The sequence below is a fragment of the Gallinula chloropus genome (assembly GCF_964237585.1).
Source record: "Gallinula chloropus genome assembly, chromosome: Z".
NCBI classification, from domain to species: Eukaryota; Metazoa; Chordata; class Aves; order Gruiformes; family Rallidae; genus Gallinula; species Gallinula chloropus.
In genome coordinates this window covers 61,834,914-61,857,586 of record NC_140089.1, presented here as the reverse complement: position 1 = coordinate 61,857,586, position 22,673 = coordinate 61,834,914, and the positions used below count along the sequence as shown (strand labels likewise).

Sequence of the window (22,673 nt, the reverse complement as noted above, 5' to 3'; positions counted from 1 at the left end):
AGCACTACCAAAGGGTCACAGAATAAGCCACACAATTAAAAGAAGTACAGAGTAAAGCAAGCAGCAAGAAACTAGAAGTTTATAGTTCACATCAACTGTTTTCTCATTATTATCTATTATCATCCCAAGACTTCAAACCCAGTAAATCCCTGTAGCCAGGAACGCAGCTTGCTCACATACTAATTTAAAGGCAGACCAAATACTGCTGCACGCTTTTCAAGGATTGCTAAGAACTTAGGTAGAACTTGCAAAATTGTTCAAGTTATTTGCTACCACCAATACCCATCTTTCACTGCCACACTGGAGCAAACTCCTTTTGCAGGAAATTCATATTATATCCCAAACTCTAGTCTCCGGGAAAACAGGAAGACACAGGAAACAAGGACAAAGGTCTACCCTACTGTCATCCCACATGTGTTGAGGAACCTGGGGCACACCCTCCCTTCCAAAGCACACCATCATTCTCCAGCACCACTTGAAACTGAAATTAACCATTACCCCAGCAACACAAACAAACACATATTGATAACTACAGGACTCACATTGCATCCGCCATGCATTGAAAGTGACAAAATGGCACGAAAATTGAGTTCTTAACTGAAGTTTTTCCCACTGGTGTGCAGTTTACTTACTACATTTAATTTGGATTAGTTTCTATTTAGAAGCAAAACCTATGTGTTTTCTAGAAAATTATAATTCATAAATGTATATGCACTATTTTGGATTTATGAAAGTCTGAAATTAAGATGTACACAATGTAGTCAAGTTTTATCAAACATACATATGATTTTATTCTTCTGTCCAAATATGTGAGATGGGTTATTAACGTTAAATAAGAATAAAGACAAACTTCAAATTATTTTCTGGTACATAAAACCTGAAAATTGTTGACTGTTCTCTAAATCAAATAATTACAATACTGGATACACAATACTCTTTAAAAGGTACATAACTTTGGAATAAAACTTTTAAAATCCAATTGTACAAAAAAAGCCTGCATGGAAAATCTTTTAAAAGTCCTTCTTTCTGTCTCCAGCAATTCAGCCCATTTAGAAACACAGTTTGGAAGGCAAAACTTCAACATAGAGGGGTTTATTTTGACAGTCACTATTGTAAAAAGTTACCAGGAGAACAGGTCATGTACTTGGAGTCCACATTATTTTTTTGACAATTTGTTGATAGGTGTCTGTCAGTTACTGGTATTTGTTTCAGTGGTCTCAGTAAGACCATTACATTTGTTCTCTTCTAGATCAGTAGCTCTTTTCTGAGTAAAAGTAGCGAACAGTGTATCCATCATTCCCAAAACTTCCAGTAGTTCCTCCTGGTAGTCAATTTCTTTTCCTATGGCTTCCTGAAGTTTCAGGAACTGTCTGTCAACAATCGCTGACTGGCCCACCACAGGCTGATAAATGTCTGTAAGGAAAAAGTCACTTAAGGATTAGCATTTCTACAAAAACTTTAAAATTGTATTAGCTAGTTAGAGAGGCATTTAAAGACTCTGGCACAAGTCCAACATTGTGGACAAACAAGACAACTTTCGTTGCGTTCTGAAACCACTGTTAATTATCAGTATCTACTCACAGTGGCCATAAGTTGAACTAACAGAATCATTAGTTTTTATAGCCTCAGATACTATTTCTACCTGCCTGGAGAAGCATAATTCACTTGTACCATCTAAGTATAGAAACAAGAAGTATCAAAGACACGTAGCATGACAACCCTATCAAGATACCGACTGTGGTCAAAGTTACCTGGCAATATTTCTTTTTGGAGCATTCTCTTGCCACCGAGTTCATACTTATAAAAAAAATCCGTAAGGGTTTGGTTTCTTAACAATTTAGCACTTTTTACCTTATTTCCTAGCACTTTTTACATTATTTCCAAGCTAGCCATATAGCTTTGTACTTACCAGTGATCATATCTGCAACAGTCACCAGCACAGAAGTAAATCTAGGCTCAATCACACGCCTGCAAAATTCGAAGACATCCCAATTTTACTGGTTTTACCAACTGCACTCATTGTCTCACCAAGTAGCTTTCTCACACAGGCATACAGACAAATGTTTCTCCATGAAGAGACATCATGGAACAGCAGTCAGAGATGACAGTCAAAAGAAGTTATGCATATGCCATTAACCCTCCCCTTTTCAGGAAGGCAGTAGGGGTTGGAGGACTGGCAAAAGCCTCACGAACATGAATACCCAAGTTTAACTGAAAAGACAGAAAATAACAGACTAAGAGTAGAATATCTGTCAAAGCAGTAAAATATGCCTTCCCATACTATCAGCAAAATCATTTTGTGCTAACAGGCACATTATTTCAGTGCTTTTCCAGACCTTAGTATCAGAAAGCAGAAGGCATATAAGATTCCAAGAGTATCAATGTTACAGCTGTGTGAACTGTTAAGATTCTGGGGCAAAACCTATTAAGAAAGACAGGTCTCAAAAGGGTCATGGAGAACTCAGGTTAAAATAATACCTCGCCACAAAGGTAAGAAGGAGATTAATTTGCTTCTCATCTCGGCCTGCAAGTGCACTCCTCAGTGTTCCTCTGCGATGTAGCTCCTGCATGACTGCAACTGTAACTTCAGGAGTATGAAGCCTGATGGGTGGCTGGACATCATATAAGAATGTTAGTACACAAAACAGGGTTGATATGATCAAAACCAAGAGAGAACCCACACAAGCTTGATCCGAATCAAGTTAATACACTACAATAAAATTAGCTTGAGATACAGAAAGAAGCCCACGTCAGACACACTTCAACAACACAAGGACATGGAACTGTTGGAACAGGTCCAGAGGATGCCACTAGGATGATCAGGGGGCTGGAACACTTCTCCTCTGACGACAGGCTGAGAGAGTTGGGCTTGTTCAGCCTGGAGAAGAGAAGGCTCCGAGGAGCGGCCTTCCAGTACCGGAAAGGGGGCTACAGGAAAGCTGGGAAGGGACTTTTTAGAAGGGCATGTAGTGACAGGATGAGGGGGAATGGTTTTAAATTGGAAGGGGGTAGATTTAGATTGGATATTAGGAAAAAAGTCTTCACTACGAGGGTGGTGAGGCACTGGAACAGGTTGCCCAGGGAAGTGGTGGCTGCCCCCTCCCTGGCAGTGTTCAAGGCCAGACTGGATGGGGCCTTGAGCAGCCTGGTCTAGTGAGAGGTGTCCCTGCCCATGGCAGGGGCATTGGAACTTGATGATGCTTAAGGTCCCTTCCAACCCAAACCATTCTATGATTCTATGGTGTCAATCAAATCTGATGAGACAAAAACAACAATGTCTTACCTCCAGTACTGCATCAAGGGCCTTGGAAGACTGAAAGCTCTTCAGCAGCTTGTCGTATTTCCTCAAAACACGTTTTACAGGTTTACTGACACAAAAATCTTCCTAGAATTGAAAGACAAGTTTGGAATAAGACACACAAACACACACACAACGGATTAGATGTATTAACATGAACACGCTTGTGTGTCTTTGTACCTTCCCTCCCTTCTCTTCCTGCAACTTACCACACACACACACACACAAAAAAAAATGGAAATGTTGAGGAATGTGTCAGTATACATTTTCTCACACCACTATACCTGTTTTGGCATGTAACTTCGTCCTTTCACATAGGTTCTATAAGCTGGTTGTCTCCTCTTTTGAGGCATTTCCTTCCTTTCTTCAGGTTTTCTGTGTTTAACATTTAGGACCCCATTGGTCATGCCTACAACTATGGTTTCATCTTCAGGCTAAAAAAAAAAATATCACAGAGTTAGGAATCTAATGCTTTATTCCATGATGCACTCTCTCCCATGCAGACTTTTAAAGCTCTATGCTTCATGATAAAGCTGGAATCACGGTATCACATAGTAACTTAAGCTGGAAGGCAGCTCTGTGAGGTTCTGTGGTTAAATACCTTGTTCAGAACAGGGACAGCTCCACAGCTGTGATTGTAAGCAATGTCATGCATCTAATAAATCCTCAACAAATATCTAATGCGACTACAGCCTGACTAGTGAACCAAGCTCTCACATGCATTAGCATCCTACTCTACATATAATCTATGACAAGTTTTAGTTTTCTCAATGGCGTACAACTGCCCCTGGCTACGACATCCTACACAGGAGACGTGAACACCACCTATGAGAAAGCTATCATAGAAAGCAGGATTTTAAGAAACAAGTAAAAGTTGTTCAAAATACCAGCCACTGGTGTAAGTTTCACCTGCATAACAAAGGCTGCATGTATTCAATGCTAAAGGTTATAATTTTAAATGACGCACTGGAGAGAAGCACTAACTTCACATAAAGTAGTGAGTTCTGACCTGTTACTATTAGCATTTGCCATCAGGTGAATACTCAATTGCTGGGAGATAAAAAAAAAATTGTTAGGAATTACTACAGTAGAAACAAAACCTAGGAAAGTCATTATGGTACTGGATAAATCCATAGTTTACCCACATCTCAAATCCTATTTGAGTAATTTTCAAAAAACAGCAGAGTCAGAATAAAAGAATCAAAAAAACATGAGGAGAATCAAAGATCAGCTTAATTTGAGACAGAACTCTTCATCACAGAAAAAAAAGAAAATTAAGGAGGGATATGATAACACCCTACAGAAGTACAACATGTATGGATGGAGACCAGCTGGTCAAAGTCTCCTTTAAAGGCCTCAAATAAAGCTAATAAAGGTTCAAATTGAACAAAAAGAGGCAATTCTTCACATAAATAACAGAAATTTGGAACTCCTTGTCAAGGAAACTAGTGAAGCTTAAAAGTTTCTCCAAGTTCAAGGAAAAGTCTGAGCAGGTTTATGTAAGTGAAGTTCGTCGAGTTACACAGGAACTACACTCTGATGAGCTAATTTCTCATCTGAAGATGAGTTTAGGAGAGTATCAACCATCATCATACACACTTGCCCTGTTTTTAATTTTCCATATGCATCTATTCACAGTCACAGTTAGAAGCAGCTTCTGGAATTAGACCAGCCTTTGGTTTGACTCAGTAGAGCAAGTCTTATCTTCCTAGAATCATAGAATCACAGAATATCCTGAGTTGGAAGGGAGCCAAAAGGATCATCGACTTCAAATCTGGCTCCACACAGGGCCAGCCAAGTCACAGTATGGGACAGAGCACATAATCCAGACACTTCTTGAACTCTGTCAAGCAGGGTGCTGTGATCCCTTTCCTGGGGAGCCTGTTCCAGTGCCCAATCTCCCTCTCAGTAAAGAACCTTTTCCTAACATCCAACCTAAACCTCCCCTGTCATAGCTTCATGCTGCTCCCTCAGGTTCTATCACTGGTCACCAAAGAGAGGAGATAAGCGCCTGCCCCATCACTCCCACTAATCAGGAAGCCACAGACCATGATGAAGTCTGCCCTCAGCCTCCTCCAGGCTAAACAAACAAGGGGACTTCAGCCTCTCCTCATAAGACCCTTCACCATCCTCATTGCCCTCCTCTGGACACTATCCAGTATTTTTATGTGGCACCCAAAACTGCACACAGTACTCAAGATGAGGCCTCAGCAGTGCAGTGTAGAGCATGACAATCCCCTCCCCAAACTGGCTGGCCATGCTGTGCTTAAAGCACCCCAGGATACAGTTGGCCGTCCTGGCTGCCTGGGCACACTGCTGACTCACGTTTAACTTGCTGTTGACCAAGACCTCCAGATCCCTCTCAGCATGGCTGACCTGTAGCATCTCAGCCCCCAGTCTCTAAGTGTAGCCAGGGCTGCCCCTTCCCAGGTGCAGAATCCAGCACTTGCCCTTCTTAAACTTCATGTGGTTGGTGATCGCCCAGCTCTCTGTATCTCTGTAAGGCTTCTACAATCTCGGCAGCATCAACAGCTCCTCCCAATTTGGTGTCATCTGCAAATTTACTTAAGACACCTTCTAGTCCTGAGTCCAGGCTGCTTATGAAAATGTTAAAAAGAACTGGGCCTAAAATGGAACCCTGGGGAACCTCACTAGTACTGGCTGCCAGTACAACGTAGCCCCATTTACTATCACACTCTAAGCCCGACCCTTCAGTCAACTGTTCACTCAATACATTATGGCTTTGACTAGTTGTATGTTGGACATTTTGTCCAGCAAGATAAGACACGGTATGAAAAGCCTCACTGAAACCCAAAAAAATAACATCAATTGGTTCCCCTTGGGCAAACAGCTGGACAGACAGGACCTTTCTCTTCTGAACCCATGATGTCTGTGACTAACAATCATGTTGTCCTTTAGGTGTTTTTCAGTAACTCTCAGCATGATTTTCTACATAATTTTACCAGGCCCTGAGGTGAGACTGACAAGCCTGTAGTTACCAGGGTCTTCTTTCTTACCTTCTTGAGAATTGGCACAACCTTTGCCAGCTTCCAGCCAACTGGACCTCTCCAGATTCCCAAGACCATTGAAAAATAAATTTGAGAGAGATCTCGCAATGACATCAGACAGCTCCCTGTGTACCCTGGGATGAATCCCATAGAGGCTCATGGACTAATATGGATCCAGATGGAGCAGCAAATCACCCACAAGTTCAGGGTTCACCAGGACTTTATCATTACTGCAGTCATGGTCCCCAATCTTGAGACATCTGGAGTCCCAGATCCCATCGACCGTGTTGAAGACAGTGGCAAAGGCGGCATTAAAACATCTCTGCTTTGTCTTATGTCCCTGTTAGTCAGGTGACCGTTCTCATCCAGTAACGGACCGATGTTCTCTCTGTCCTCCTGTTGTTAATGTATTTGAAAAAACCCTTTTTATTGTCTGCCACAAAACTGGCTAGCCCCAGTTCTAACTGAGCTTTGGCCTCTAGAAAGGTGAACAGCGTCCCTGTGACCCTTCCATGTTGCCTGACCTTGCTTCCATTGGTCATACGCTTTCTTTTTCCACCTGAGCTCTAGAATAAGATCCCTGTTCAGCCAGGTCAGCCTCCTGCCCTGCCTACTTGACTGCTGACATTTTGGAATTGTTTGTTCCTGTGCTTTTAGAAGGTGGTACTTAAAAAGTGACAAGCACTGATGGACCCCAATGCCTTCAAAAGCAGTTTCCCAGGGGACCTTATCAACTGGTTCCCTGAGCAGCACAAAATCTGTTCTCCCCACATCTAGTGTTGAAGTTTTGGAGGCAGTGTTTCTTCTTTCAACAAAGACTTTGAATTCTATTACTTTGTGGTCACTATGGCCAAAATAGCCACCTACCTCCACTTCCTGCATAAGTCCTTCTCTCTTTACGAGCAAGAGATCTAGGAGGGAAGCCTTCCTCATTGGCTCCCTTAATACCTGAACAAGAAAGCTATCATCCAGTTGCTTTAGGCGTCTCCTGGACCTATTTGTATTAGCTGTGTGGTATACAACTCAAGAGTTTTAGTCAACAGGAAGCAAAAGATCATATAAAAGGACATATACTCAGCTCTACAGATGCCAAACTACAACTATTGCACATCGTGCAGCTGCTGTAGAGGCTTGAAGGATATGGGCCTTTTTTTAGGTTCTATATGCTTCAACTTAACCAAAATAATTCAAAACTCATTTAGCTCTAGCTCCCTAGGGACCAAGGCAGGAAATGAAGAAAGCAAGCCAGTCACTCCACACACATGCCTTCTCCTGGGTTAGAGAAAAGCAGGACAATCATAAGGTTACAAAGGTATTAAATTCCCCTCACAATCCCTTTTATATGTCCTTCAGAGGCTACATAAAAGGATGACTACATGACAACAGCATTGTTTTAAGAACTGGTGCCAGCCTCCAAATTTCTGGCCAGCAGGCCACTTACCTACTGGAATGCAAATGTTTCAAAGAAATGGAGAGTCTTTGTTTTCTGTTTCCAAGATGTGTGACTTGGCAAACAAGTTAAAGCTGATACCCTCTCTTTTTTTCCTCAGACCAACCTCATACCATTAGCTTTTAAGACAAGTTCACCCTAACCTAAATTTCTCAACATATTAACTACTTTTTTTTTCCTTTTATCACTGGCACATCAGAGGACTCATAAGGCTCTTAAAAAGCAAAAGATGAGTACAATCTTCTTATAGAACTTCCCTTCTAAACAAAATACTTTACCTAAGACATGTACTATCCCTGAAAAACACACCATTTTGTACAACCTCTTTTGTAAAACCTCTTAATATATTTTTACTTGGGAGGAATGCACTCAGTCATCCTACTTCGCAGGTTTCCTTCTGAAACACCCAATAGCAATGAAATTAAAAAAAAAATAAGTCAGTGGCTAAGAAGGTATCAGTAACTACCTTGCCTGGAAAGATTTCTAATGTACTTACCGACAATGCAAGACTGAGGATGGATGTTGCATAGTTGAAGCTGTGGACTACTTTGTAGGAAGTAGTACTGTAGATCTTCACATGCCTATATAGAAAAGTAATTATTAAAATCTTGTCACTAATGCCTTAATTTGCAGGAATTTAATCACTCCCAACTTCCATAGATTATTTGAGGAAACAGGATGTTTATACAAAGCATTCTTCAGACTACCACTAAGCTTCTTAGCTATTACCCCTCCTGTGACAGAAAGGTTCTGTTAAAAAATACACTGAAGTCAGGAAAGAATTACCCTTGCCCAAAAAAAGATGAAAATGAGGCAAGGATAGAAGAGGCAAATGTCATGACTGTCTGACTTCAGCCATGCTTAACAGGCAACATTACGATGACATTTCTTCAAATGTGTTCTTAAATTTTAAACATAAGATCCACTGACCATTTCTGGAAGTAAATCAACAGATATTCTTAAGTCTGGCTGCTCTTTAATGATTCAGTTAAAGGTAGGAAATACTTAACAAATGGAAAAACAAAATGTTATCTTGCAACAAGTATGAACTTTTCTGTTGTAAGCACTGAATGACAACTAGCTGCACAGCTAGCGGTCCTTCAGCTTGTGTTTTGTAACCATAAAGCCTGAGGAGGCCTAGGAAGTACTGGAGGGAGAAAGAAAGGGAGGTACAGAATAAACCACTGCCATTTCAGACCACTTAAGATCTGAGAGACAACAGATAGAGTCTCAGTAATCAGCAACTGAATCCAAAGAAACAAACAAAAAAGCAAAGAGGACATATTTTGCCTGTGCACCTTTTAGGTACACAATGTGACAGCAAGGAGACACAGAACATGGGCTCTTCAAAGGTGAATTATTAAAACACTTTCAGTTACTTAATCTGTATTACAGTTACTTTATGGAGTCTACAAAGTCAGTTTACGGATTCAGAAAAGATGAATGCTTATTCAGAAGTTCCCTATACACATTCCCAAAGAAGCACTGACATTCACACTAGTTAGAGGAAAAGGTTAATGTATATCACAGTATGTACCTTGACACCAAGGTATGCTTTCAAGTAAATTGTATCTCTAACAGTTAAAAGCATTAAAGCCCAAAAAATGTGCAGAATCATACTGATTTACCACTTTCAAAGGAAAAGAGACTCAAGGAATTTAAATCACAACAAAGCCAAAATATACTAACCTGTCCAGGGATCCTGACAATAATCTTTGTCCAGAGCTGTTCAAGCATAAACAAGTTACAGTTTTATGGTGATTTTTAAGTGAAACTAATAATTGTCCACCTTTTAGTACATCCCAAACTTTGACATATCGACCTCCTGTGAGAAGCAAGCAGACAAAACAGTCTGAGGCACTGGGTCTTCTCTGGAGAAGTTTTCACAGAGTGACACAGTGTTTCCTTTCTAATCTTAGAATTTTCTGTAGCTACTCACTACCCCCACCCATTATGGCTATTTCCTGCGGCAAGATACATTGCATGCCTGGTCTTTTTTAGGCCATTCTGCAAGCATAGCTGGCATGATTCAATATACTCCTTAAAAAAAATGTATCACTGGGTTACAGAACTTCAGATGCAAGAACAGACTAAAAAAAAATATCATTCAGTTCCATCTTTTCAAAACTTAAGTCTGGAGTGCTGTGTCTGGCTTTTGGGGCTCTTAGCACAGCAGGGACATGGACTTCTTCAAGTGGGTGCAGGGAAGGGCCACAGGGATGATCAGGGCGCTGCAACACTCCTCCTGCTAAGACAGACTGAGAGAGTTCGGTTTGCTCAGCATGGAGAGGAGAAGGCTCCAGGAATACCTTCACCCTCCAGATTAACAGATTCCTAAAAAAGACCTTTGAGATATCCAGCTGTTCTAGCACTAATCACTTCATTACCGAATCAAAAACACCACAGAAGAAAAAAGCACCTGCAGCATTTCATAAGTTAGGGTCACAGAAAATAAATAAAATTTAATTGAAGTACCTGCAGATACTAGAAGTCCACCAGAAGGGAAGAGAAGCACGCTCTCCACAGGCTGGCCATGTTCTATTGTCATGACACTACTCTTTGTTCGTGCATCAAACAGTTTAACAGTATGATCATAGGAACCTGCAAACAAGATCATAAACCACTTCAGATTCAAAATATTCATTATTTCAGGAACTAAAACAGACACATCCTACAATCTCAAGGAGCTCCTTTCGAAGCAGGTTTAAACCATACACTTAGAACACCTAATGGCTCACCTTGGTTAGTTTACCGCCTTTAGGCATTGTCAATCTTCTAATTCTGGACCCAGCACCATGTCAGGTCTTAAAAGTAATTTAAGCCTAAATTTTATTTCCGTTAACCACATGTATTTTTAACAACAAACATCAGGCAACCTGAAGAAATCTAGTCTCTTGTGCCTGCTGAAGAAAGGAAGAGTAGCTTTTTTCACAGCAATTTCTGCTAATAGATTAGCAGAAAGCTACTGCTAGCAACGACCTTTCGTTTTGGAGTCTGGCAGTTTTGGGCTGTACACAACACAACAATGGAACTAGTGTTCTCCTCCAGAAACCTGATAAAACACATCAGTCAATCCAACTAATAGAGATGCTTACAGGATTTTCTTAAAATTTCCAAATGCCAATCTGAAGAGTCCCATTAGGCCCTCCCTGGGGCATACAGGAAAATGGAGAAGGTCTCTTTAAGAGACAGTGTTACAGGGCAAAGAATAATGGGTTTAAACTAAAAGAGGGTAGATTTAAATTAGACATTAGGAAGATACTCTTCCTTGTGAGGGTGGTGATACACTGGCACAGATTGCCCACAGAAGCTGTGGTGCTCCCTCCCTGGCAGTGTTCAGGGCTGGGCCGGTTGGGGCTTTGGGCAACCTGGGCTAGTGGAGGGTGTCCCTGCCTATGGCAGGGGGTTGGAACTACGTGATCTTTGAAGTTCCTTCCAACCCAAACTGTTCCACGACCCTATTATTAACCCTAAAAGGTTAAAGCAAAAAATGTTAAAAATTATTTTGTTTACTTTCCCTACAAACATCAGTGTCAAACTTAAAATGCAAGCAAAAAGGAAACACAAAAGAAGGCACTGAGTAGGAAGGGAGATCCTCCTTATTTTGAATACAGCAAGTGAGATCCTAGTCTATCAAAAACTACCTTTCTGCACTTTTCTTCAATTCACTCCAAAAGAAGCATACATAAAAAATAAAATCATACCTGTTACAAAGACATCTGCGTTCACTTTACTTGCACAGCCGCATCTCACATAGTCAGTATGTTCACTGAATGAGACGATTTCTGTGGCACTTGGAATATCCCACAAATTTGAGGAATAATCATCACCACCAGAAAATACTCGGTACTTATCAGACAGGAAGCCCACGACGTGAACAGCTCTAGAAAACAGTATTGAAAGTTGTGGTATGTACTTGTTTCCAGAAGAGTTAGCCTGTATAAAGTATTCCAACTTAAAACCGCAAAGTTGGAAGTTACAAAGCCTCACTTCAGAGGTTAAAAGCACTTTGTATTTCCAGACAGAAAAGGGTCATGCTGACAGATGCACACCTAAGCACCAATATGTTCTACCTCAAAGGTTTTACAGGCCTACTACATCCTCATTCAAAAACTGTAAATTCTGCATTTGTTACTTGGAGGTCTGTGTGCTAGTTCTGTCCTTTGGAAAAACATGTACAGGAGTGAATTTTAACTGTGCCTGGATTGGACACTCTTCTTGTCCTTTAAGAACACTATTTAAATCATCGTAACATCCCAACAAAGAATGCCTTTGACAGAAAATGCAGATACCCTAAATGTTACAATAGTCTACCTCATGCTCAGGATATAATACCTGATCTGAAAACACAGACCTCAAATAGAAACGCTTTCCAGGTCTGCCTGAGTGCTTTCCCATGAAAGGTGATTTTGTTGGTGTTGTTTTAGACAGATAAAACACATATTGGTCTTCTAGAGCATAGCAATCTGTTCAATCTAGGCACTAATCATTGCCTTCTCCTCACTGATACTTCAGAACTCTAAATCCCTCCCAATCCCACCCCACCATCACGCGCTTTTTCTGTTTTCTTTTTGTTGTTTTTTTAAGAGATTCCTGCTCTCCCTGGCATAATTCTTCATTGGTTTTTTTTTTAGCTGCTTTTTAGAACTTTTTCTCTGCCAGGATCAAGTAGAATGTGTTATCACTGCCATGTAGTCACAAGACTACGTCTAGACAACCTATTAAAAGACTCCCATCTGAACTAGAAAGTGTATTTAGTCTTCCACATAGTAAATTCATACTTAGAATTGGGGAGGAAAAAAAAAAATCACTCTAAATTTTAGTTCAATTTAAAAATCTACTTTTCAGTAAGATCTAAGTGAGACAGTTGCAAGCAACATAGATTAGTATTGTTCAGACGTTCAGCAACATGCAAGTAGATATATGTAAGCACACCACACGAGCTTATGCACACAAAGAAAATGACAACGCTGCCTTACTTGGTATGACCATCAAATTGCCTCAGCGGTGCTTTGCCACCAACGTCGAAGAGGCGAATGCTACCTTCCTCGCTGCCCGCAACAAGGAGACTGCCATCATCTCTGTACGTGGCCCAGTAAGCAGCATCTTTGAAGCGAGAAAATGTTTTGATTGGTTCCTGGGAGTAACGGCCATAAATATGGATCTAGCAAAAGAGGAAGACATTAAGTTCTCTCATACAACACCAACCGAAGGGCGAAAACATAACAACATCAAAAAAGCCACCTACCCTTGAGGATGCTGTGACCGCATAGTTATATGGAGGAACTGGGGAGAAGTCTATTTTATTTACTGCACCAAACTCCTTTATCTGCACAGGCGTCTACAACAATTGTGATAAAAATAATTACACAGAAGCTTATCATCAAAACTGAAAACAGCACCACAAGCCCTGCTACTCCCACGCAGGGCTCAAAACTCCGTTTAGAGCCACATTATTTTTAGATGTGGTCCTACCAAATTTCTCTTTTGCCAGGCTACATCTGCTTTTATGATTTCTTTTTTCCAATTCCCACGTTACAAACCGAGGCATTAGTGTTCCGGTGAGGATGGATGGAAACCCCCATTGTTCACTCTGGCATGCTCAGAGGGAGGCACTTTGCTCAGCCTCACCGAGGCAGTAAAACCATATTCCAGGGCAGTAACTGCGCCTGCTGGGCCGAGCTGGGGCACGAGCCGGCCCGGTTTCCGAGCACCCCGTGTAGCAGGTTTGCAGGCGGCACCAACGCGCCGCCGCCACCGCCTCCAGGACAAGCGGGGACCGGAGCGCCGACCTCGCGCCAGCCGCGGCCACACGGGCCGGCCACTACCCCGACCCCCGCTCCCCGCCGCGCCGCTGGGGCAGGCCCCCTACCTTGTAGCCCCGCCAGTACACCGTGTCCTGCGTGATCCTCTCCCCGAGCCTGGGGAACGCCTGCACCACCACCGGCTTGTACGTGGCCATAACTGACCAGACGGAGGCCCGCGCGGTGCCTCCTCAGGGACCGGCGACCACCACCCAGTCGCGCTCCCGCCTGCGGGCCCGGGCAGGCGGGTGGCGCCCCGGGAGCAGCTCGGGGAAGACCGGACCTATCCGCGCCGGCTCCGGGAAGCGGGGGTACTGCGAGGGAAGACCGCGCCGTACCCCGGCACCACGATGGCGAGCCCCACGCCTGCCTCGAGGTGAGCCAACGTGCCCGTGAGAAGTTTTGCGTCACCAGGGGTTGCCTCTCCCTAGCCAATCATCATCGCGGCGGGGAAATAGGGCGTCACTTCCCCCTCTTTCTCCCCCACTTCTCTGTCAGCAGTCAAAGCGGTGGTGGCGAGGTGAGGGGGAGCTGCCGGGACCGGGACCGCGGGCCTGCTCTGCCGGTGGGGTTCTCGGGCCGTGCCTGACCTGTAAGCGCCCGGGGAAGGCTGCCCGCCCTCAAGCCGGTTTTTTTCCCTCCCGGAGCGGGCGGTCTGCAGCGCTAGGGGAGTGCGCGGGGCTTCTAGGCTACTCTGCGTGCCCGCGGAGCCTGGCCTGGCGCTGGGCTTCCCGCGGTGCCGCCGGAACGGCCCGAGTGTCGTGGGGTGTTTCGCTGTCGCCGGCCTGAAAGGGAGTTGCCTTTTTCTACGCGCGTGATAGAAGCCGTTTGCTTTATTCGGGGCGCGACAAGGCCTGGAGACACAGAGCGACACGCAGTAATTTTAACTCCTCCTTCAGGCCTGATGCGTTCAGGAAATAAGATCGTCTTCTCCTGGTTTGCTGTGAGCGCAGCTGGTTTTGTTGGGGGTTTTGTTGCAGACCGATTAATATTCTGAAATGTTGCTTAGGTGAGACTCCTGCAGATGTCATCGTGGAACTTAATTATCCATGTATTTAAACCTAGAGGGTTTTGCCAGCAGCTTGTGACAGCAGTAAGATTCATATTTCAACAAGGTTTTGACCACCCAAAGCAATGCCATAATCTTCAGTGAAGCCAAGTTCGGCATATGTTTGGGCATTACTTCACCAGAATGCTCTTAACCTATGTTACATGCTTTCAGTTGCAGGTTGCTCAGACCTAGATGGCTTTCAATACAGCTCGGTTGGCCAGTTCTGCTCTTTACTGGAAGCTATGAAGAAGCATTTTGCGTGAAACTTTTACATGACCGAGGCCATGGCCATGACATCTTCAACAAACTTAGATGTTGGGGCCCAGTTAATTGTGGAAGAATGCACCACTAGCTACAACCTTCCGCCCATGCCGGATATTAAAGTGGAGCATCAGCTTGACCCTAGTACAGAGGAAGGCCCAGCTCAGAGTGTCACCATGGGAATGAAATTCATCTTGCCCAATAGATTTGACATGAACGTTTGCTCGCGATTTGTGAAGTCTTTGAATGAGGAGGACAGTAAAAATATTCAAGACCAAGTTAACTCTGACCTTGAAGTGGCATCTGTCTTATTCAAAGGTTGAACCTTATGGCACAAATTGTTACATGTGAACTGTGTCATCTTGTTAAACTGTTGTTTTTCTAAAAAAGCCTTTGCCTTGCATGTGTATTAATCACTATAATTTTGTAAGATTTTTTCCCCTAACATTTTTATTATATGCTTAATGGATCACTAACATAAAATTGATTTCCCCCAAGATTATTTTAATATCACAGTTTTAATTATTTTTAATTGAAAAATTAGCTGCACAAAAAGTCTCAAATAAGAGCTGATTATGAAAACAAGCTTGTGTCTTTTGCGTGGCATGTCCCACAACATGCTACACACACTATTGAACATGCATTTTTACAAAACTCTAGTAGAATACACTGTATGATCATTTCAACGTCAGCAGCTTTATGCAGCACGTTTTATCTTTTTTGCTGGTACAGTGACAATGTAACATCAATCATGGGGCTGACTGTTCTATTAAAACAGCTGTACACAGCCTGTGGATCTTGTAGCGATTGGCTTGCCAATTCAGCTTCATACTACTTGAACACAAATGCTGCTCCAGTTCTCAATCCCTGCAGCTATCTCCAGCCATTGCTGGAGATGCCAGTTCATCAGAATTGATCTGTCCTTTTTTATGGCTGAGCATGTCGATGGAGAATAGAAATGGGAATTCCAGCTATTTTCCCCTTAACAAATTGTAGTTTCCATTGTTTGCTGTCATAGTTTAGGCTGTTTGTGATGTATCTTTTTATCAGGTTGAATTTGATGTGTTTCCTGCAACAAATACACAGACCTACTGTGGATTTTGATGATTTCTCTAATTTGTATTGTTTGGTTGCAGTTCAGCCGTTGTAATTTTCAAACTTTTTTAATTTGCAGGCCCTAAGTGCTTACTAGTGGAGCAGCAGACCTGATCAGCAAATGTAGATCCACCAGTAATAGGGTCATTTTTCTTAGGTAACATATATGAACCTCTTAGGAGTAGTCCTGCGGATCCAGGGACCGCAGGTCAGAAATCCCTGGTAGGTCTCTTAATTTAATCATGTCAGCTGTAGCTATTTCATGGGCAAACAAGTAGTTATCCTCTACTTCTTTTAATTGGTTCTCCCCCTGAATTTGCACTTGGGTTTATAATCATTAAGTTCTCTATGGTATGAAATCAATGTGCATGTTAATTAGCTTCTATTTATTAATTACTAGTGCACTACTGGTGTCAAAGCTATTTAGCCAGTAATGGAGTTTAACTCTTCAATGTGTTTTTCCAGTATTTAATGTTAGATAATTATTTGACTTCTCAGCTACTTCTCAAAACCAAAAGTTACTTTTGCAAATTTGAAGCCAAGATAACTTATATATATACACACATATACATATATTCAGTAATAAAATGTCATTAGATTCTAATAGAAAACTAGAAAGGTTAGTATAGATGAACACAGCAGCAGTGAATGACTTACTAGAATCTTTGTGGTGAACCACTGTTGCATTTTATGTAAGCTAGTGTGGAGTATCTCTCTTCCTGCTGGATAAGTATTTGTAAGGCATTAATAGTGCAGCTTCAGTTTTATCCAGCAGACGTGGAGAAAGTCCTGATGAAGACACTTAGTGAAGGTTGTCTCCGCCCGTGCAATGGACTGGCTAGGGAGCAGGCAGGGGGATGAGCTGAGCAGTTCCCTGACTGTATGGCTGCATCACGTTAGTGTGCTGGAGAGTGTTAGTAAGGATATGACAGGCTAAGTGAAGCTGTACTACCTGATAAACCCATGCCAAGCACGTTGAAAATGTAGTCTAAGGATTATCTCATTTAGGCAACAACTTGTCTCTGGGTGATACTGTATCACACTGAACATGTCAGGTAGCAGCATTGTTTTATGCTAGGAATTAATACAGATGTTTATTCAGCTCGCGGAGTGGAAAAAGGACATGTCACAAAGCTTACTGAACATGGGCTTTAAAGATCTTGTGATTTTGGTGCTTTCTGGTTTGACTATGACTTCCTATTTGTGATCCTACCAGTACTAAAATCCTGTCTCTTTCCTTTGTTCAATGCAGCTGAATGCAACATCCACACTTCTCCTTCCCCGGGTATCCAAGTAAGACATGTTTATACTCCGTCAACTACGAAGCATTTCTCACCAATAAAACAATCAACTACCCTAACTAACAAGCATAGAGGAAATGAAGTGTCTACAACACCTCTGCTTGTAAACTGTAAGTATCTTTCTGCCTTACTTTTTAAAACTTTTTTCTGAACCGTATGTTAAATGCTTGATAGATTTTTCCAGTTTCTTTTTTGGCGTTGTAATGAACTTCAGTAAGAAGAAAACAAACTTTCAGTAAGACAAAAACACTGAGATAGTCTTGTCTAATTTCATGGGGTTCCAACTATAAAATAGCGAACTACCTGCTGTATTGAGTTCATAACAAGCATATTTTCCAGAAAGGAACCAATTCTTGATTTAAAAAAAAAAAATACAGATAAAGATTTTTGTGATCCTTTTGAAGTTTTAGGTTGATGTGTTTCATAGAGTTGTTTTCAGAACTTGTGCAATTTTTAAAACATTAAAATTAGGTAGTTAGTAAGTGCCACTGGATCTTGGAAGTCAAGGCAATATTATTTATGGGGTTTTGTTATTCTTAATTGTCAAACATTTTCTTTAGAAGTTAATTTTCTATAATTTACTTCAACTGTAAATTATTTACTCTATAAATTAAAGTCCAGTGTTCAAACAGAAAAAAACACTTGCATGGGAAAAATTAATCTGGAGCTGCAGCATAGGCCTCTAACAAAATTCCTTTTGGAGTAAAAAAAAATAAATAATGGGGTTAATAGGAAGAGGACAGTGAGTGTTTACATATTATGCAATCATTAGCTAGTTTTGTTATTATATAGTGTGGATAATTGATTATATAGCCCCTCTTAAGCACCTTTCATACCTTCTCCAAAATGTAATTAGCAAAACCATGTACCTGTACAGAATTTACTGTGGGATCAGATTTTTTTATAATCTCTTAAGAATTACTCTGCTTTTAATGCTTGTACTTTCTATTAAAAAAAAGCCATAATCTTTTTCTTCCCCTGTAGATGTCATGTCGTGTACAGCTCTTTATCATCCGGTCTATTCCACACTGTAGTGAAAGTCATGGTACAGGTTTTATTGAGCAGCATGACATGCGTCTGGATGGCATGTGATCTCTTAGACATCATTTTTAAACCAGGCAGCCTTAATTCATCAAAAGGCGCTTAAATTAATTTGATAACTGTTCTTAATGTGATCTTGGGTCACTGGCCAAGCAGCAAGGAAAAGAGCATGCTGCCTTGTAAAAGGTCAGAGTAAAAAGTGTCTTTGCTTTGTAGTGTGATTGAGAATTTGTTTTAAAAAGTACCTAACCCTATGAAACTCCGTGGAAATTTTTCAGTTTTTATGGTCGGTTTCACCCTGTACTCCAAACTGGAATCGCTACCTACACTCAGATCCAAATTCTGTACTGCTAAAGCCCAGGGACACGTTATACCCAGCTCCAGATGCAGCAGAATGAAGACTAGTGTGTGTGATGCATGCTTTTTCTTTCCTTTTTTTCAGCTTTATCAGTGCATCAGCTGGCTGCTCAGGGAGAAATGTTGTATCTGGCCACACGCATTGAACAAGGTGAGACAGAAGGAAGTTAAATATCTTCCTTTTCCCTTTGGGGCTTTTATACCTTGTGCTCTAGTACATACCTCAGCTCTGGTACAAATGGAAAGGAATTTGAGGTATCTGTTCTTTGCAGATGTGAAGTACTGTTCCACATCAGTCATTTATGCAGTCACTATGATTTGGGTTTTAACTTAAACGTTAGTATTAATAGGAACTGTAGGTACATCTCTTCCTTCCCAGCTATATAGGTAATTTGTGTAAATGAGAAGGGAGAATCTGTTTGATCTATCACAAGAGTTAATTATTTTTTTTAATTATAAAGATAACTTAAAATACATTTCTATTAATGGTGGCTTTCCAATTCTATTTAACCAACATAGAGCTGTATGATGGCATTTTAAGTCACAGCTCACACCTGCAGTCTGAGTTGTGTGATAGCTTTCAGAGTAGCATTTCTTTGTCCGTAATACAGGTACGAAATTTCACCTCTGCATAATGTATCGAAGGGAGTACTTTAATAGTATATTGCTGTTGTACTGTGGGTAATTAGCTGTGCTTTCGGTGCATCTTTGTTGAAGTGTTTGCTGGAAAGCAAGCAATGAGTTGCTCAGTCTATATACTTTGTATATGGAAAGCAAATCACTTCTGGGATGTTTAATACTTAACTGTTAAAAATAAATAAACCCAAATCTTAAATTTTACTTCAAGTTGGATTTTTTTTTCTTGAATAAAGATATTTGCACTACCATTAGGACAGAATTTTGTTTATAAAGTCAAGATGGTATTTGTGTTTAGGACATACTGGTACCTTAGTCCGTTCACCAGGGAAATGTATTTCAGCAGCTCCTACAGTGCCTTGTGAAAAGAGTTACTAAGTTGCATATTTTTCTTTAAACAGAAAATGTAATCAATCATAAGGATGAAGAAGGATTTACCCCTCTGATGTGGGCTGCAGCTCACGGGCAGATAGCAGTAGTGGAATTTCTCCTCCAGAATGTAAGGAAAAAAAGAAGGTTCATTTTAAATTTAGTTACATTTTAGCTCAGTTTGCCTGCTTAAGTTTGTCAATGCTGCTATACACTTAAGTTTTAAAGCTTAGTGCAGTGTAAACCTTCACAGTAAAAAAAAAAACCCCAGTGGTTCATTATTTATTTTTTTATTATTTCAGGGTGCAGATCCTCAGATTTTGGGGAAAGGACGAGAAAGTGCCCTCTCACTAGCCTGCAGTAAAGGATACACAGATATTGTTAAAATGCTGCTAGACTGTGGAGTTGATGTCAACGAATATGACTGGGTAAGACTCTAGCTTGAACTTATGTCAGAGGGTGTTTTCATTGTAAATTTATATCAGGGCATTGGCCTGGGTTTGAGAATTTGATGAGGAATTACAATTGCAGACTGTCAGTCATTAAGTGTGTAAGGCTTTGCTCTGCTTTTGCAGAATGGAGGCACACCTCTACTATATGCAGTACATGGGAACCATGTGAAATGTGTAAAAATCCTCCTTGGTAAGCAGACATTCCAAACAGAATCATCAGCAATAATGTTCTATTACCTCCCATTGTCAGAAATACAAACCTCTTTTCTATTTTACATAGAAAACGGTGCTGATCCAACTGTTGAAACAGATGCTGGCTATAATTCCATGGATTTGGCTGTAGCCTTGGGCTATCGAAGTGGTGAGTATGGCAAATGTAAATATTTTTACTGCTCCTTGTTTATACAGTTGCCGTAATAGCCTAGTAGACATTTTGCAGCTGTAAGAAGGTCCTCATCCTACAAGTCTTAATACACCTAAATGTGTCTGTTCAGGGTGGGCAGGAGTTCCCATCCCTGTTTCAGGAAGCCACAGAAGCCTAGGTGTAAGACTGCTTCAGGAGCTCATTCTCAAATTGTTCCACTAAAGTAGTTTATATAAACATTTTTGCCTATTTTCCATTTAGAGGCTAAAAAAAACATTCTCCATATGCTATCTGTCTATTCAAACCAGGGAACAGATCATCCCCACCAAAAAAACGTTGTCTGCCTTACTGGGTGTATTGTTTTTGCATTATATGAGACTTTTTTTTTTCTGAAGGGATGTATGCAGGCTCCTTCCCATGTGAATTTATTTCTGTCTGCTTTTTATTGAATGATTGTACAGAACAAACCAGCATCTGCCAGGAAAAAAGTAGTCCAACCCTAAAAAGGGAAAAAACATTGAACACTGATTAACCTGTTTTTTTTTTCTCTGCTTTAGTTCAACAGGTTATTGAGTCTCATTTATTAAAGCTACTTCAAAATATCAAGGAATAATGATTAGCTCTTCTGCGGCTATCAGTTCTTGGCTTTGAGGTTTGAAATGGTTTTTAGCATTGTAATCAGTGACAAGGGTTGGTTGTTTTGTAACTTTACCTCAGTTCAACTGTTTGCTGGCTTTAGTTAAGCTTTTTAATCTTCCTTCTCTTTCATTGTTCTTCATGGGAATATACAATGTCACCCATTTCTTAAATACATTTTATATAATTTCTAGAAGAAATAGGAAGTAGTAAAAGCAATTTTAACCATCCCTGTGTTTACACCAAGTGCAGTAGGTGGCACTGTGCCAAGTGTACCGCTTCATCACATCATTGTGACCTATCCATAGGAAGAAATTTGTTTAGACCTTGAGGTGTATCACCACAGGAAGTAGACGTCTTTACTGTTAATGATACCAAAATTTGCACCTTGTGTAATTGTTTGCAAGACCCCCAGTTAATATTATTGTGTCAGCTTTTGTCTGTGTCTGAATTTTAAGAAGTTGTTAATAAATTAAAGGACTTTGATGTAGTTTAATTTCTACCTGATTTCTTTCCACCTACCTCTGCCTTCCTGTTGTAGTACACAGTGTCCTATGTGGAAGTTTCTGTCGCCTAGGGCAGCCTCAGTGCAAGTGCAAAATTCCTGTCTCCTAACTCTCCTCCCTGCAGTGGCTGAAAGCAGACAGCTTTCTGCTGGAAGAGGAACCAGAACCTAACTGCATTGCAGCCTTCTTCTGCCAAAGCATTGCCCCTTGGATTGTAGGGTATCTCCAGTCAGAAATTACCTGTAAAGATCATAGTGTCCAGCTCCCTGCTGCTCACAGGACTACGTGAAACTAAACCCTATGAGTAAGAGCTTTGTCCAGACTCTCCTTGAACTCTGACAGGCTTCGTACTGTGACCGCTGCCCTGGGGAGCCTGATCCAGTGGCTGACCATCCTCTTAGTGAAGAGCTTTTTCCTAATGCCAACTCTGATCTTCTCCTCATGCAGTTTTGTTTCATCTCTTTGTGTCCTGTCCCTGGTCACCAGAGAGATAAGATCAGCACCTCCCCTCCATTCTCCCCAAGAATGTTGTAGGCTGTGATGAGGTCTCCCTTAGCCTTCCTCAAGCTGAACAAACCAAGTGACCTCAGATGTTCCTCGTAAGTCTTACCTTTGAATCCTTTCCCCATCTTGGTCACCTTTGCCCACAAGTGGAGATGGGGCCATACCAGTGCTGGGTGGGACAATCCCATCCCTTGACCAGCCGTGTTGTGCTTGGTGTGCCCAAGGCTTGGTTGACCCCTTTGGCTCCCAGGGCACGCTGTTCAACTCACCATCACCAGCCCCCTAAATCTCCTCCTGTGGGGCTGCTCTCCAACCTTTTTCCCCAGAGCCTGGGGGATGTCCTAGTGTAACCGTGCAGTTAGAATAACAATTTCGAAATCAGTTGAAAAATCAGGCAATGTTAACTGATTTTCTGGGGCCCCTGTACTTAATCAAAACTAATTACCCAGTGATGGGACTCATGATAGTTTTACACAAATAATAGATAAGATCTCGAGACTTTTCAGAACCTTTTCCCTGTCAGTACATGTGTTTCCATAA

General features: G+C 41.4%; 2 protein-coding genes across 3 annotated transcripts; one reads left to right on the top strand and one right to left on the bottom strand.

Moving 5' to 3' along the window:
* Positions 1–801: 801 nt before the first annotated feature.
* On the bottom strand, positions 802–13,718 carry UTP15 (UTP15 small subunit processome component; the record flags this gene model as incomplete). Its single annotated transcript, XM_084278853.1, is given in 12 exon segments — positions 802–1,413; positions 1,910–1,968; positions 2,479–2,612; positions 3,284–3,385; positions 3,583–3,732; positions 8,253–8,337; positions 9,446–9,581; positions 10,232–10,357; positions 11,461–11,639; positions 12,736–12,920; positions 12,924–13,097; positions 13,629–13,718. Coding segments are annotated over 12 exon segments (1,644 nt in total). The 3' UTR covers positions 802–1,189.
* Positions 13,719–14,064: 346 nt separating this feature from the next.
* Positions 14,065–21,610, top strand: ANKRA2 (ankyrin repeat family A member 2). 2 transcript variants are annotated; one of them, XM_084278992.1, is made up of 9 exons: positions 14,065–14,152; positions 14,783–15,190; positions 17,220–17,378; positions 18,752–18,817; positions 19,704–19,801; positions 19,974–20,099; positions 20,247–20,313; positions 20,404–20,484; positions 21,045–21,610. In XM_084278992.1, exons 2-9 carry the CDS (start codon positions 14,884–14,886, stop codon positions 21,098–21,100), a joined length of 960 nt encoding a protein of 319 aa, XP_084135118.1. In that variant the 5' UTR covers positions 14,065–14,152; positions 14,783–14,883; the 3' UTR covers positions 21,101–21,610. The 2 variants fall into 2 exon arrangements, with proteins under 2 accessions (XP_084135118.1, XP_084135119.1); XM_084278993.1 differs by lacking the exon at positions 14,065–14,152 and having other exon boundaries at positions 14,606–15,190.
* Positions 21,611–22,673: the final 1,063 nt, after the last annotated feature.